At 35.2% G+C, this 16,710-nt stretch overlaps 1 protein-coding gene across 3 annotated transcripts in view; it reads left to right on the plus strand.

Annotated features, from left to right (window-relative positions):
* The window catches only part of PAPOLG (poly(A) polymerase gamma), a 28,995-nt gene extending 16,151 nt beyond the window's left edge, over positions 1–12,844 (plus strand). The window contains exons 9-22 of one of the 3 annotated variants that reach the window (XM_007075373.3): positions 587–725; positions 1,428–1,500; positions 2,267–2,387; positions 2,717–2,801; positions 3,187–3,240; positions 4,785–4,904; positions 5,787–5,896; positions 7,519–7,640; positions 7,883–8,058; positions 8,443–8,531; positions 8,612–8,832; positions 9,320–9,385; positions 9,568–9,624; positions 11,438–12,844. In XM_007075373.3, the coding sequence (XP_007075435.2) occupies positions 587–725; positions 1,428–1,500; positions 2,267–2,387; positions 2,717–2,801; positions 3,187–3,240; positions 4,785–4,904; positions 5,787–5,896; positions 7,519–7,640; positions 7,883–8,058; positions 8,443–8,531; positions 8,612–8,832; positions 9,320–9,385; positions 9,568–9,624; positions 11,438–11,536 (1,532 nt within the window). In that variant the 3' untranslated portion in view covers positions 11,537–12,844. Of the gene's footprint in view, positions 1–586; positions 726–1,427; positions 1,501–2,266; positions 2,388–2,716; positions 2,802–3,186; positions 3,241–4,784; positions 4,905–5,786; positions 5,897–6,594; positions 7,641–7,882; positions 8,059–8,442; positions 8,532–8,611; positions 8,833–9,319; positions 9,386–9,567; positions 9,625–11,437 lie in introns of those variants that run through there. The other 2 variants (XM_042981446.1, XM_015544850.2) reach the window with 2 other exon arrangements.
* Positions 12,845–16,710: the final 3,866 nt, after the last annotated feature.

Here is a 16,710-nt window from a genome sequence, read left to right on the forward strand (position 1 = left end):
AAATAAAAACATTAAAAAACAAATGTCCTATTATGTAATTGAGGACTTAGTAGTTTTGATCAAATATGGTAATATTTTATAGATTGCTACAAGAAACAATCATAAGAAAAATGAGTACTATCAATGGTGTATTGTACTTTATGGAGAGGTACCCAAAGTCTGCAAAATACTAAAATTGTCCAGCTTTACACTTGATTTTTAAATGCCCATGAATATAACTAATGAAATGTTTATTCTTCCTACTTGTAGTCCCTCCAGATATCTTTCCTCTTTGTTTTCATTTTTTTCTCAACCATAGCTATTGAAAAGTGGGAAATTCCAATGTTTTATAGTAGAGCCTGCTTGGGCAGTCAGAACTGGGGCAGAGAACTGAGGGGTCTGTTTTTGGAGGGCAAAATAGGGGGATAAGATGCAGTTAATGGCTTACTAATAGAACTGTGGGCCTAGCCTGAAGGTCTGCTTATTGATAGTAATGTTATTTCAATAACTAAGCAACAATCTTAGGAACTAAGTTATCCTATTCCTTAGAGTTGAATGTCATGGATAGTAGATCCTAACAATAGTTAACAAAACATTAATTTTCTAGGACGTGGTATTTATTCCAACATGCTGGGATTTCTTGGTGGTGTCTCCTGGGCAATGCTGGTTGCAAGAACTTGCCAATTATATCCAAATGCAGCAGCTTCTACTTTAGTTCATAAGTTCTTTTTAGTTTTTTCCAAATGGTAAGTATTTATGGGCATACTTTCACTCTTATTAACTTCTCCCTGTATGTAAATTTGTTTGGCAATTTAAGAGTGATGCAGAGACGTTTTCTCTTGTCTTACATTCTTTTTAAGTTAAAAGTTTAAAAATGTCAAATTTGAGACAATGATGAGACACCAGATGGTGCTCTCTTCTGGCATTGAGGGTTTCTGTAAATGTAGGCTTTTAGCTTGAGAGTGGTCATGATAGATTTTGCTCTGCTGACTACTAGCTATGTAGAGGTTAACATATCCTATGTAAAATGGAGGTGATAATCATAGCTACTGCATGGATTTATTAGGAGTATTTTCAGTTAATGTCAGCTCTTAACTGCTATTAAATTATCAGTTAAATCCATAAAAGCAAATAGAAGGAAGGGGAAAATTCAGATTTAAATTAGCTACAGCTTAATGAGCAAAACAGTATTTGTTTTGCCTTTTCAGAAGATACATTTAAAATAAGCAGCTTTTAAAAAAATAAAAATAATAAAAAATAAATAAAATAAGGAGCTTTTTCCTTTGTGTACTTCCTTCCCTTGCCCACTTTTTTTTTTTTTTTTTTTTTTTTTAATACCAAATACCCAGCCATAATGTTTGCCATATGAAAGTTGAAACAGAGTCTAACGACTTTTATGGTTCCTGAAGTGAGGTCCTATGTCAGTTAATTTGCCTTATTCATGTTAGGGAATGGCCAAATCCTGTCCTGCTGAAGCAACCAGAAGAAAGCAATTTGAATTTGCCTGTTTGGGATCCTCGGGTATGTGACTTATTATGGAAATTAATTAAACCTTTTAGGAAAAGGACGATTCTCTAAACTGCAACCTAAAGATAATTTCTCTTGTTTCTGCTCATCTTCCTTCTGTGTAGCTATAGTTCTTTCCTTCTGTCTGCTGTGTCTTTTGGTGAAGATGACCTGTATTCCAAATTCTGATCCAAATGTTATGTCATTAAAAATCACCCACATAAGACTAGATGAGTGAGTGTATCAACCAAAATGTCGTAATCTGTTGCTAAAAACTTACAAGTAATTAATTACTAAAAGTGCTGAAGTATATAAAAGATTTACTTTGCAGTGCAATTTAAAGCAGACTCATGGTTCTAAGCTAGCATAACTCTCACCTTGCATTTTAATTTGCTTTTAGATTGAGTGCTCATTCCTCTGAGTTACCTAGGGGAAATTACCCATTGAGTAGGTGCAGAAAGAGGAGTGAGAAACCATTGGATTAATGCTTTTTGCAGCTCTGATACTGTGTTTCCTTGGTTTTAAGAGACCATCGTTTATAAGATGCACCATCCATTTAACAACTTTTCAGGGGAAAAATAAACTTCTGCAGAGTTTCCTTTGACTATCAGACACATCTGACTTCAGAAATAAATGTAGTTGGGGAGGGAAAATGTACTTCTTAGAATTGAGGAACTGTAGTATTAAATTTATATTTCATATTCTTCAGACTTTTGGGGAAATGAAGTGAGGACAACTGAAATAGGAGAATAGATCAATTATTCTGCTTCTAATTTCACAGGTAAATCCATCAGATAGGTATCATCTCATGCCCATAATCACCCCTGCCTACCCACAGCAGAATTCTACGTATAATGTGTCCACCTCAACTCGAACAGTAATGGTAGAAGAATTTAAACAAGGTAAACTTGTTGGCCCTTTGCCCTTTATGTATTCCCACAAGTTTTTGGTTTACAACAGTTTTATTCTAAAGTTCAGTTATGCCTATTATTTCTAAAAATTCTTTCAAATATGTATTTTTTCAGTAGTTAGTTTTCTAAAATATAATATTAAGTCCAAAATGGAGCCAGCCCAATCTGTTTGAAATTGATTTTTGTGTTATGAGAAATTCTTTTTTTTTTTTTTTTACTCGAGTTGGTTGAGGTTAGAGATTTTGGGGGTAGGTTGATACAGAAACTGATAATAAAATAGCCAGTTTTCAAAATCAGTCTCTGTCTCGTTTTTAATTTAGGTCTTGCAGTCACAGATGAAATCCTTCAAGGGAAATCAGACTGGTCCAAACTACTTGAGCCACCAAATTTTTTTCAAAAGTATAGGTATTTGAAATTTTTCATTTTGTGTGTGTGTAAGGAAGAATGTTAAATTTACAAAGTTAATATATGATGGGTGACTGTTGTCCCTTACATTTCAAGTGAGGTAGAGAATAGGTTGGCAGAAATCCTAAATGATGAGTTTGTGTATTCTAGTAGTATCTCACCCAGTATTAGTGGTGTTTTTGTTTTTAGTGAATTGATTTTTGATTATAGTGTCTAGAATTGATTTTGTGAAAATCAGAGCGTGTTCTAATTTTCATAAGCTATGTGTCTGCATTAGTTCTTATGTTCATTGGGAGGAAGAAAGAAAAAATAATGATGGAAAAGCAGACCTAACAATGTTTCTGGCTTTTTTTTTTCCATGACTGTTGCTAAAAATTCTTCACAGACATTATATAGTATTGACTGCCAGTGCATCAACAGAAGAAAACCATCTAGAGTGGTAAGTGATATTCAAGTTCTGTACTTAAATTTGTAGTGATAACATTTATATGATGCTTTAGGTTTATAAAATACTTTATCACTAAAATTATTAAATCTTATTAGTGACTGTTATACATGACCATGGAGCATCAGTGTTTAAGAAATGCCATCAAATGAATGTTTCAGAATTAGAGGTAATACAGGATAAGGATATATGTATGTTCTTTGCCTTTGCCACTTCTCAGATTTAAGCAAAATTGTGAGGCACTTCAAACAATTCTGATACCTAGGCTCAAGTTTTCCATCCTTGCCATCATGTTTCCCCTTCAAAACTAAAAGGAAAAGATATTTTATATATTCTTTTAATTTAGGAGATTAGGGACATGAAAGCTTCTGTCAACAGAGAGGCATTTTTGGTCAAGGAGCAGTGCTTTCTTTCTAGTACATCTAAGTTCATGCCCTTTGCCTCCAGTGTGTAGACATCCCTAACTCTATTAGGCAGAAGCTATTAGGCCACCAGAGATGGCTGTGCTTTCCTCGGGTCTGACTTCTGGGAAAGAAAAACACAATACTGTCTTACTTTTGCTTCCAAAGTTTGGTGCTTATTTTATTGATAATTAAAGAGGCGCTGAAAAGAATCCTTTCACTAAAACAACGTATTTCATTTGTCTAGATTGGGAATCAGGAAACTATGATCTGGGCCAAACCTAGCCTGCCACATGTTTTTATAAATAGTTTTATTGAAATACAGCCACACTCACTCATTTATATGTTGTGTATGACTGCTTTCCTGCTATATGGCAGGGTTGAATAGTTACAACAGAAACTCTATAGCCACAAAGCCCAAAATACTTACTCTCTGACCAACACTGAGTAGTAACCCAGTGTTTCATAAATGTGCTGTTGAAGCACACACAATTACAATGTATAAGCTTTTTCAAGTGTTTGAATAATTTAAAATGTTCTTGTAGTTTTTCTAATTAATAAAATCATTGTAAATTTACATAGCTGACAGCAGTCACATGTGTTAAATGAGATAGAAAATAAAGTTGCAGATACCTGATGAAACTTTCTATATTTTAGTAGTATCTGATCTGACTTTACTGAATTCTTTTTTAAATGTAATATCTAGTACCAATTTTATGAAAATCAGCATGTTTTATTTCATTTAGTGCCAGTTATTAGCTTTTTTTGTTCACATGATTTAAACATATCTTAGCCTTATGGTTTAGATACAAGATTTGAAAGTGAAAAAAATCAACAGTTTTTGTTCATACTGAGATCATGACTATTTTATGGTCTAAACAGGCAGGGTAGTTTAGATTAGGAATTCATTAAGTAGATCATTTCTTTTAAGGGGGGGGGGGAGACACAGAAATTGACAAAGTAACTTGTCATTTACTTAAATGGTATTTTAAACAGTCCCTAATATATTAGACTGAATTTTTTTTTTTTTTTTAATTGAACATGTAAAGCATCATAGCTATCATATGCCTTTTTGGGTTACTTAGGTGTAGTTTCCAAATTTCATATGGAAAAATTTTGTCCACTCTTCTATTTCAGGGTTGGATTAGTAGAATCTAAAATCCGTGTGCTTGTTGGAAACTTGGAACGGAACGAATTTATTACTCTTGCCCATGTAAATCCCCAGTCATTCCCAGGAAATAAGGAACATCATAAAGAGTAAGTTAAATGTTTTTTAATACTGTGTTTCTTAAATAATGTTATTTGACAACAGGCATGATTTAAGATCAGTTGTGACATTGTCATTTAACAAACATTGATGGGGGATGATGATACATTATGTATTTGAACATGAGTGGTCCTACATTAAAACTAGTATATGCTATGTTGGTAGCCCACAGACCCCAGCAGAAACTCCCATCACAAGTTTGGAGCATCTTTATGAATATATTTGATGCGTTACTTTCAAAGCCATTTAATCCTCTTTATTACAACACAGGGTAACTGATCAGTGTTTTTTGGTGTCAATTTTAAGAATTTAGCCAAACCAGGGTGGGGGGCCACCTGGGTGGCACAGCCAAGCATCCAACTCTTGATCTCGGCTCAGGTCATAATCTCACAGTTCCTGAGTTTGAGCCCCACATGGGGCTCTATGCTGATGGTGCAGAGCCTGCTTGGGATTCTGTCTCTCCTCTCTGCCCCTCCCCTGCTTGTATGTATATACACTTTCTCTCTCTCAAAATAAATAAATAAATAAGCTTAAAAAAAAAAAATGAATTTAGCCAAACCAGGGAGACTGGGTGGCTCAGTCAGTTAAGCATCTGACTCTTGATTTCAACTCTGGTCATGATCTCCTAGTTCATGAGTTTGAGCCTTTGGGCGGAGCCTGCTTGGGATTCTCTCTCTCTCTCTCTGCGCCTCTCCTGCTCATGCTTTCTCTCTCTCTCAATAAATAAATAAATAAACTTACAAAAAAAAGAACTTAGCCAAACCATTGCAATTTGTATTTATGTTTCCATGGAGATTGAGTTTGTTTACCAAATGACATCTGTAAAATTATAATAAATAAATAAATGGAAATTAAATTTTTTTATTTTATAGCAACAATTACGTGTCAATGTGGTTCCTTGGAATAATTTTTCGGAGAGTTGAAAATGCAGAAAGTGTTAACATAGACCTGACCTATGATATACAGTCGTTTACTGATACAGGTAAGACTTTGTCATCATGGAGCTATGGTTCTCAAGTTTGGTTGTAACAGTATCATCTGCCATGGATCTGGCTGGCTAGATTTGTTAATTGGTTAAATGAATGTGTACATCCATATTATGAAAACCTATGCTCCTATTTTAAAAAGGCATAGTGAAATAATTTCCAAGACATTAAGTAGGGCTAAAGTTGCAAAACAGTATGTATAGTATGCTACAATATCTGTAAATAAATAAACACATTTGCTTGTAAGTACCTAGAATATCTTTGGAAGGATATATAGTTTTAAAAAAAAGAAGGTGGTAGAACTGGTTGCTTTTTAGGTCAAGGAACCAGGTGTGTCTAGGGGATAGTGTGAGGAGACTTCTTTGAACTGCTTGAGTTTTGTGCCAAGTGATGGCATTATCTATTTCAGAACAAAAAGAAGACTAAAGAAACTATACAGGTTATTTTTATTTTCAGTGTGCGCAGATATGTGCACTTGATAGTCTTGATTAGGTTTCAGAATCAGAGAAAGAGTGTCTTTTACATCTAGCTCCCTAATAACAGCTCTCTGGAATATCTTAACGTATCTTTTATAAATTTGGAGTTGTATTAATCTGGAATAGTGTACATTCATACTATTAATATTTTTGGCTTGGCTTATCTGAGTTTTCTAAATTCTTCTAAACTAGCTTTCACATTTATCATGAAAATGCAGATTCCTGTACATCACGTCGGCACTACCGAATCCCACACTCTGGGAGTGGAGCCAGAGAATCTGCAAGTTGAACAAGCACTCCTGGTGATGCTTTTATAAGCAATCTGGAATGAAAACATGGATATACATTTTTCCATTCTAATTTGGGCTCATTTTTCCAAAAGCAGGAGATTGGGAAGCTCTGTTTGTTGTAGATTTATAGAATGTTCTTCTCCAGATAGAGATTCTGAGACCCCAAGCGAGGAGATAATGTACCACATTTCACAGTAGTTAACTATGCAAAAGAAGCCTCTCCTCTGTGTCTTCAGTAAGCTTATGATCTAATTTGGTATTCACAGTTAAACATACATTAAATAATTCGTGTTAATAATACTGACTTTGTTACAAGATGTGAAAAGTGCTAGAAAGGGACTCTAGGGCTGTGTGTATTCCACCATCAGCAAGTATTCAGGGCTTTTAAGCCTTATTTCCCCACCTGTACAATAAGGATGTACTTCTGGATAGTTCCTGACAGTCCAATATTCTATGATTAGTGTAGTAAAAGAAACATCATGGTGGATGACAACTTGTATTGCATCTTGGATCTTTAGTATAAGGATTAGCTTAGACTTGGGTGAGTAATTATGAGAAGAGATTGTCTTTTGGGAAAATAACAGTAAACAGGATTTGGAAAAAACTTTTTTCATGCATTTTAATGAGATTTGATTATTGGAAAGTCTTAGAAGTTGGACATGGGAAAACTAGTTGGTACTTAAATAGGATTGTGAAATGAAAATGTTTTAAAAATACTTGTTCTGTAAGCAGAGTGGGTATGTATGTTTGTGAGATTATGGGGACATATCAAATATATGCATTTTGGGAAAAGAAAACAGACTTCCTGGTTGAGGAAGAAGTTGCCCATTTAACATACTAACATTGTTACAGTGTACAGACAGGCAAACAATATAAACATGCTAAAGGAAGGGATGAAAATTGAAGCAACTCATGTTAAAAAAAAGCAACTTCATCACTACCTTCCCGCAGAGATTCTTCAAAAGAAGAAAAAGGTGAGTTTGTAATGTTAACTCTCCAGTATGGTTCCCCTCAGACAGATGTTCCTGGGATCAGATTGGCATTCTCACAGCTCCCAAACCTATTAAGAAAAAAAGGAAAGAAAAGTACATTTCAGTCTAGAACTAAAATCTCCCCTTCATTCATCACAAAAGATTCATTTTATGTACTTCAGAATTGAAACCAGTAATTATTCTCATTTGCTTTTTGAAATCCTAACTGCTTTTCCCTCTTTCAGCAAAGTCTTTCTGATGTCAGTCGAAGTTCAGGTGGACCTCAATCCAAAAGATCATCTCTGGATAGCAATTGTTTGGATAGCTCCAGAGACACTGATAATGGAACTCCTTTTAATTCCCCAGTGTCTGCAAACAAACCTTCCAAGCCTGACGTTCTTCCTTCAGGAGAAACAGAAAGGTCGGCACTTCAGAATTTTCCTTTCACTCTTCAGTTTGAGGATGATGTAAACTTTTCTGTCCTTAGCTAAGTATCTTAACTGTTAAAATACCTTAGCAGTTACTAGTCATTTTCTGACTAGAAATACTTGACAATGCGCTGTAATCCTGTGGGACGTGGTATCGGCTCATGAATATGTAGGACTTTAAAAGTACACAGAAATGCCCAGGTCTTTTCAGTTTTTTCTCATTTTTCACTCAGTCCTCTGCCTTTTTTCCGCTTTTCTCTTCCTCCAATGGAACATTAAAGTAGGAGTACTTGAAAGAAGTCATCCTGAATGTTAGAATATGAGTGTTTTAAATAAGTCACACAAAGTATTTAATGATAATTCAACACTTTTAATAGGAATAATACTGAGCCTGCTGCTGTAATTGCGGAAAAGCCACTGAGTGTGCCACAAGCTCAAGGACTGTCTATCCCAGTCATTGGTGCAAGTACGTATCTGCACTTCTGTTAATAACCATTCTACTATGTATATATTTAATTGCTAGAATTTTTCTTTTTTCCTTTTCAGAAGTTGATTCTGCAGTAAAAGCCGTATCGCCCCCAGCTGTGTGCACCATTCCTACTGTAGTAGGACGAAATGTCATTCCTAGAATCCCAGCACCCCACAACCCTGCCCAGGGACAGCCACATCTTAATGGAATGTCAAACATAACTAAGAATGTTGCACATAAGAGGTCCCATTCCCCATCCGTAGATGGGTCTTCTAAGAGGTTGAAAGAAATAGAAAAGGTAAAGTTACAACCTTAGTGGTAGTCCTTTTTTTTAAGTTAAACTAGACTAAAGAAATTCACAACTCTCCATAGCTGTCTTAGTGTTCTGTTAGGATTTGTTTAAAAAGAATATTTACCCAAACCCTAAAGGAATAATACTGATTGTTATCCTAAATTCAGATTACTAAAACTTGATCTGAAAACTTGAGTAATTGGTCTGAGTTTCTCTTTGACTTACACAGAAGTTACTATTGGTAACCAGTCATATTTATTGTGTTATAATGTTGATGTTTTCTGCCTCCAGTAGGTGGTGGTAAAACTATTATCATCTGAATTGATTTAACCGAAAAGGTCACTCAAGTTGAAGTTAAAGGTGGCAGCTAAATTTAGTCTAATTTAAGTTGCAGTAGTTTTGACAGTAGCCTTATCATTAGCCTCTCAGTTTATATAGATTGTATGGGTTTTGTAGGTGATAATAGCAATTCATCTTAGTATTTATATTCCAGTTTATTCGACTTGAATCAACATTTAAGGAATCACGTGCTCCTGAAGACAGAAAAAGAAAAGCAATGGTAAATACGTTAACAGTGTGCTTCAAAATATTACTTTCAAAGAGCCATAGATCAGGAAAAGGACTGTATATTTGAAAATGGATATTAGATAGGTCTGTGAAGTTTGGGTTATGTTTTATTTTGTGTAGACATAAGCATACATAGGAAGGAAAGTTTTCATTTGTATATAATTCTATTTTTAGGATGCCATTGGAGGAGAATGTATGCCTATTCCAACTATTGATACATCACGCAAAAAGGTAAAGTCTTACTCGTAGGTAATCTACAGGTACGAAAAGCTTAAGAGCCATGCACTGGGTGAAAGAAAAGGGTAATAAGATTTTGTCCCTGTCCTCAAAGATGAGCAGTATAGTTTGGAGTTGGGGTAGAAACGCAAGCAAGGTCTGGTCTTAAATGTATGTACTTCCAAAGTCAGGAAAAGAGGAAGTTATTTAAGCTTAGCTATTCATTCGCATTACGTTCAACCTTTGTTCCTTTTTCAAGCACAGTAATTTCTTACCAACGCTTGATAGATCTTTTGATGTATACCATTGCTTACTGTCAAAACTTAGGCTTGATACTTATTAATATTTTGGAAGAACCTAATGTAATGGAATGCATAGTACCTTTAAAACATGAGCTAAAGAACCCCTAAATCTTAATTTCAAAATTTATTTTTCAAAGAATCGCCATTGAAACTAATAATACAGTATTATTAAGCATGGAAGGCTAATAAGTAGGTGCTGAAAACTCAGCCTTGTGTAGATCAGAGAAGTCCTTTTCTGAGCATTTACAGTCAACAAAATGGCTTATTTTCACCCCCATCGAAGAGTAAAGTACTTATCACAATCAACCAGGCTCCTTACAATGTAATAGCCATTTGATTTTATTTGTTAAAGTTTATTTATTTTGGGAGAGTGCAAGTGGGGGAGGGACAGAGAGAGGGAGAGAGAGAATCCCAATGCAGTGCTCCATCTTCCAAACCGTGAGATCATGACCTGAGCCGAAGTCAAGAATCAGATGCTAAACCGACTGAGCCACCCAGGCACCCCTTTACTGGCTTTTGAAGCAAATAGTATCATACTTTATATTAGCTGTAGAATTCATAAAAATTCCTTTTAACATAAAGAGTACATTACAAAAAATATGAGTATATGATTATATGTGATAATGGAAGAAAAAAATCTGGTATGGTTATTAAGGTACAAGACCATGAAATGACAGGCTGGGTCTAGGTTGAAAATATTTCAAGTATAGAGGGTAAGGATATAAACCAAACAAATGTGGCAAATGTTTAATAATGTCTGAGTGTTAGTTGTGGCATTAAAAAGTCTTCATTGTCGTATTCTCTACTTTTTTTGTATGTCTGAAATTTTTCATGTTTTTTGAATGGCTGTGGGTATGTAGGTTTGGCCAAGTTAGTGACATGAGAGAATTAACTCTCGCGTACTGTTTCCATCACACAGCTATCTGTAAGAGGTCTCTTTCTCAATTTCTCAGGATTTACCTTCATGATATAATCATCTTTAGTATCCTCAGAAGCCTTTATATAGATGTACCTGAGTTTCACTATCACTGAAGTTAACGTTACCTGGTCTGACTACAAAGTCCATTTTCCTGAAAACTCCTCTCACAAGTTGGATTTACAGTGTTGTTCTCCACGAATATATGACAGATCCTGTTTTCTTCTGTAGCACACTCATTTTTCACCCACCACCACCACTTTCCTGCTTAGTGACCCTGCTTTTCGTACTTCTCTTTACCATTGCCTGACTTTGTGCATTTCTCAATCCAGAAGTGGCGAGTGATTTAACAAAGCCCTTTTTCCTATACATACACTCCTCCCACTTGCACCCTTTCCCTGTGCCTCTGCTTTTCACCTCCGACTGCATAAAAAAAGTCCCCAAACCAAGGAAATGACTATGAACATTGGAAGAAAGTATTCAACACATATGTGAGTGTTTAAGAGCTTAAGGAATTTGAAGGAAAACTCAGTTTTGTGACTGATTTACTAGTTGAGGCTTTATAATATATGTTTGCTTTTCCTTCTTTATTTCTATTCCTTTCTAATAGAGACTACCCAGTAAAGAACTACCAGATTCATCATCTCCGGTTCCAGCAAATAACATTCGAGTCATCAAAAATTCCATTCGACTGACCCTTAATCGGTAAAAGCAGTGCCTCCTTACTTAAGTGAATATGCAATCATTTAGTGGCATAGAGCAGCCACTCTTTTTAAAATAGAAGTGGCTGTCACACATATAATAAGGTGAAAGTTACAGTCATCGGACTAACAAGCTTGAAGTGGTTTTGAACTCTCACACTTTGACCTGCAGATGCCGTAGCATTCTCTCATTGATTTGCTACGTACACTTCTGTGAGGATCATCTGCTATCAGATTGTCATCTACAATGTTATGGCTTTGCGTTGGAGGTTTTACTGCCTTAACTTTCGATGCTTGTTTCTCTGTTGTGGGAACCAGTTCTCGGCTCTTTGGACATGGATAAAACGAGGCCAGAACTTTTTTTTTTTTTTTTTTTTTTTAAGTCTTATGTTATAATCATTGTATAGAACTGAAAAAGTTGAAAACAAAAAAATTGTAATTTTCCAAATGTTAACACATTTACTTTAGCCTTGAAGCCACTTTGTGAAACCTGAGATAAGTGAATGTGAGGTATCTTTTCTGCTTTCCTCATTTGTGTAGATGTACTTATTGTCTATTCTGTTGATTTAAATTATTTTTTTCCAGAATGGCACATGGAATATTTAAATTTTTATTTTTTTGTGCCTTTCTGTCCAAATGTTGCATAGTTACCAGGGAGGATTAGTCCAGTGATTACATAAGAGTTGGGCACCATAAATTCTCTATATTTTGCCTCCCATGGAGGCCTTCGAAATGCATCTTTATTAAGAATCAAAATGTAACCAAGATACTGAAAGTCAGTATATGAATGGTGAAATTGTTACATATCCTAGCTCATGCCATTCTTGTTAGTTGACTGGTGTTTTTTACCAAGGAGCAACTCATTCCAGCATCAACAACGAGATACCTTTAAATATGGCAGACTTGTATTCTTGAGGTGTAAAATTAACTCGGCATGATAATTCTTGACCATTACTTACCCCACAACTTCAAATAGTTTCTTCATGGACTAGGCATGCAGAAATAAGCAGTGGATTTTACTGAAACCTAAGGCATTTTTTGGACGACATTGTTACCAACCATTAATTGGCTCAGGACCTTTGTAATTTTTATTTAACGATATGAGTTGTCTTTTTTTACACTGCTTTTTTCAATGCATTTCTTAATATTTTTTAAGTTTCATGAACGCATGCTCAGTTTATTAAAATCCATAACCATGTAATTCTTCTTGTAATATGTTGATTCAGTGTTTTGTAAATGAAGTCGTATGTATTTTCAGAGTATTTTTGTATGTACTGTAAGATACCATCTTTTCAAAGAGAAAACTTTAAAACCTTTACTGTCTCTCTTTAATTTTTTTAAATGTGGATTATGCTTGAATTACTCTTAAAATGAAAATGTATAGATTGCACAGCCAGGAATGCTGGTATTTATTACTTTCTTCAGCTTTCACTCAGCAATTTAGTAGGTTCTGGTAGGAAAAACACAAATGGTACATTTGAATGGAGTAGGGAAAATACTTGGTTGTATATTTTATAGGACTCATGGGACCCGTTTAGCCCGTGGAATAATAGTCCATTTTCTCTCACAAGCCCCTTACCACAGAGTTGAAATGCTTGGAATCCTGATAGAGAGCAGTATCCTTCTCCCACTCCTGTTCCGTGATCCCTCGGTTACTGAAATGGAAATTCTAGTATTTAATCTCTTACAAGGGACAACTTAGAAGAGCAAGGAAAAAATAGTTGTTGTTCTGTTACTCTCTTTTTACATAGTAAAAGGCAAAAGTGAAATCCTGTAACCAAGTTGTAGCTCACTTGGAAAGCTCTTCTTTTAGCCAACCCTTTCCCTTTATTCAAGTATTTTTAAATTTGTCCTATAAAAACTCTTTGAGCAGAAGTAAAAGATTATGAAAGGACTAAATAATTTAAAAATTCTTCAGTTAGGAAGATTTGATTAAATTTTCTGTATGTGCTATGTTTGCATTTCTGTGTTTAATATCTAGCTATTTTCCCCTTCTTTTATCAGTATTCAAGTCTCTAAGAATTCTCATGTTTGCCTTCCTATATAAACATTCTTTAGAATGGCTAGTAGAGTTTTTCTTCAATAAGAAAGCAACAGGCCTAACCCTTATACCACAGTATAGTCATTTCTCGTCTGTTCAGCATGGGGTTGAGACACAGCCAAATCGGTTGAATGTTAGACACCTCAAAGATCACATTCTTCAACCTGTTTGATAACTTGGGAGTTGAAGAGATGCTTTTGAGATGGTGGGTTTGGTCAGAAATGAAGTGTTTTCTATCCTAAACAGTAGATAGAATGTTCAGTACATTTTGTGAGCGTAGTAGGAAAGCTCCATTGTACTGGTTCCAAGTAAGTAAAAGGGGAAGGTTTGTATTGGGATTGTATGTTATGTTCAGAGGCACTAAATAAATGGGTCTTCAAGTTTGAAACTTACCCAGAAATATATTTTATAAAGTTAATAACCTCCGGTATGTGGACACATGTTCATTTTCCCAAGGGTATGAAATCTTAATCTCAGTGTTCAGGACTGGCTCTGAAGATAGTATGTATCAAAGGAAAATACTTGTCTGCTAGCTTAAATCACAGGGACTTAATTCATTTGAGAGGGTACATGGCTTAAAACCTTGTAAAATTGGGGCAAAATGAATTTTAAAAGACTATTGGTGCTTACAATAACTGTCTTAAAGCAACAAGTAACCTTATTAAAATGCTTACTTTACTACAGTAGCAATAAAGTACAGATGAACAGTGTGGAAATGGGCTAAACTTATTTTGTGTTCCTCAGCTTTGAAATAGGAATTCCTAACTCGGGGATCATGGGCCTTTGGGAATCCTTTGCAAATGTATATAAGAAATTTGTTTATATGCATTTTTGTTTTGTTTTTTTCTGGCGGGGGCGGGGGAATTCATAAATTTGATCAGCTTCTCAAAGTGGTTCATGACCCTTAAAAAAAAAAGGGATGATGGGGCATTCTTAGGAACCACAGCTTTGCAACATTGAATTATCCCAGACTCTTTGAGGTTTTTTTCCCATAAGCTTTCTCTGTTGTAGATTTCTGAAACTGTAGTATGGCTCTTAACTAGTAAAGTGGGCTGTTGGAGGATTCTGGAATACCAAATTTCTCCAAATTTCTTTATATATTTCAGATGAACCAGTATTTAGATGAATCAGTATTTAGAAGAATGCTTACTATTGAATTTATAAATGTCCTCATGTTTACATTCATTAACAGGGTCAAACTTTAATAACTTTCAACCTAAGATTGATCAGAGCAGAATAGCTCAGAATGATCTTTAGAAATAGTAAACAATAGAATTAATCAGTGAGGATCCTAATCCTTTGGTTTCAGCAGCATTAACGTTCTCTCTTGTTCCTTCAGGTTTGTGGTTCAGAGCAGAACAGTCTGAACAGAAAGATAAAGAGAGAACTTTAGTTTTAAAAAATAACGTGTTCTTAAATAACCATCAAATCTTCCAAAGCTTAGAATTTAGGTCATAATGATAGTGGTAAATAGTGCAGACAATGGAAGAAAACAGGTCTCAATAATGGTAACTATTTCCTTTGGGTTTTTTTTTAAAGAATTGTACAAGGTAAGATCCTCACCAGGTTCCCTATTTTTTCTGAATTTTACTGATACCATTTTATATCTGTAGTTGAACATAAGATTATCATCGGGTTTGCTACAATTTTTAAGCCATTGCTGCATTTCAGCAAAGAGTCACATAATTACCTTATAAAGAACTTAAGATATCTTTGAGGTAAATGGTGCTACATCATTCCACAGTATTATGTAAAATGAATGCAGCTGCCGTTCCTTTCTAGATAGCTGTTTGTGTAGTTCATACTAATATTTCCTGCCTTTTATTTGGATTGTCTTATTTCTTAGTTGTACACACAAGCCTCACTTGTCTGGAATAAGTAATCAAATAAACTTGCTTTGCTAAATAGGTGTTGATGATTGATATTATTTGGGAGCAAGTCAAAATATCTTAGTTATTTTTCAAACCAGCAGCCAATTTGGGTCATTTATCACCAAGACTCTTTCTAGCAGATTATCGTATCCAGTATCTGCTTAATATGAAAGCAAAGCTCATACTCAATTTGTCTCACAAACGTTAAACATCAGCAAGCAGTAGCACATGGTGGCATCTGCCTCAAGAACTGGGGGCAAAATCTGTCACTTGTGGTCAATAGAAGGCGACCAGAATTCTCTACTAATGGCTGGACAGAGGTGCATTTCACAATCAGGCCTTGGGTACTGTTTACAGAAGTACAAGTTACAGAGTTGATTACATTCTTGTTACTTTAACAGTAACTTGTTTTTAGCCAAGCCACATATCTTGAATACTAGTACTGAATTCACAAATAACCTGTGTCTACATCATTAAGATTATTAGTTAGCCATTCATGGCACCAATGGAAATACATTTGACATTAAGCTAATTAGCAAAGCCTCCTGTATTTATTGATCTATGGGTGACAACAGTAGGGCTTCTAAACAGTTACTTGGGATTTCTAATGTCTTGCTGATTGGACTGCCAGCTGACCATCCCTGGAGTGAATTTATGGAACAACTTGCTGCTCCTAGGATATAACTTTTAACACGATTATCACACTATGCTGAAATGTTCTCAAGAAAATTGGCAGGTACTGTATGGATCCCAGTGCCTTAAGGTATTAAGGCAAAATAGAATTGAATTTATTGCTGTTAAAGCACATATTCTAAAACCTATCTTTCAAACCACATGATCTAGCCAAACTTTTACTTCTTGGTCCCCAAAATGACATACTTCTAAACCCTTCCTTACCAGTGCCCAGTTGCTGGCCTTTCAGGCCTAATGGCTGCATAAAGCCTTCTGATAACCGAATGGCCAGCGTGAATCACCCTACCTTCCTAACATACACCTTTTAACATTTCAATTATTCTAACTTGTGAAATGTTCAGTTGTTTCTCCTAAAGAGATTGTAGGTTTGAGAGTAGTAACCTTTAGCCAAGAATCTATATGTAGTGGGTGCCCAGAAGATGCTGAAGAGGAGTCCTGTTTGGTTGGCTGGTTTTTTGATTTGTGTTTGTTTCTTATTTGATTAAGATTATCTAGGAGACCTGATGAAGGATCTCAATCACAGAGGCAAACAAAAGCCAGTGAAAATCCTTGTTTTACAAACCTTTTCAACCGTTAA

Source organism: Panthera tigris, chromosome A3, assembly GCF_018350195.1.
Source record: "Panthera tigris isolate Pti1 chromosome A3, P.tigris_Pti1_mat1.1, whole genome shotgun sequence".
Taxonomy (NCBI): Eukaryota; Metazoa; Chordata; class Mammalia; order Carnivora; family Felidae; genus Panthera; species Panthera tigris.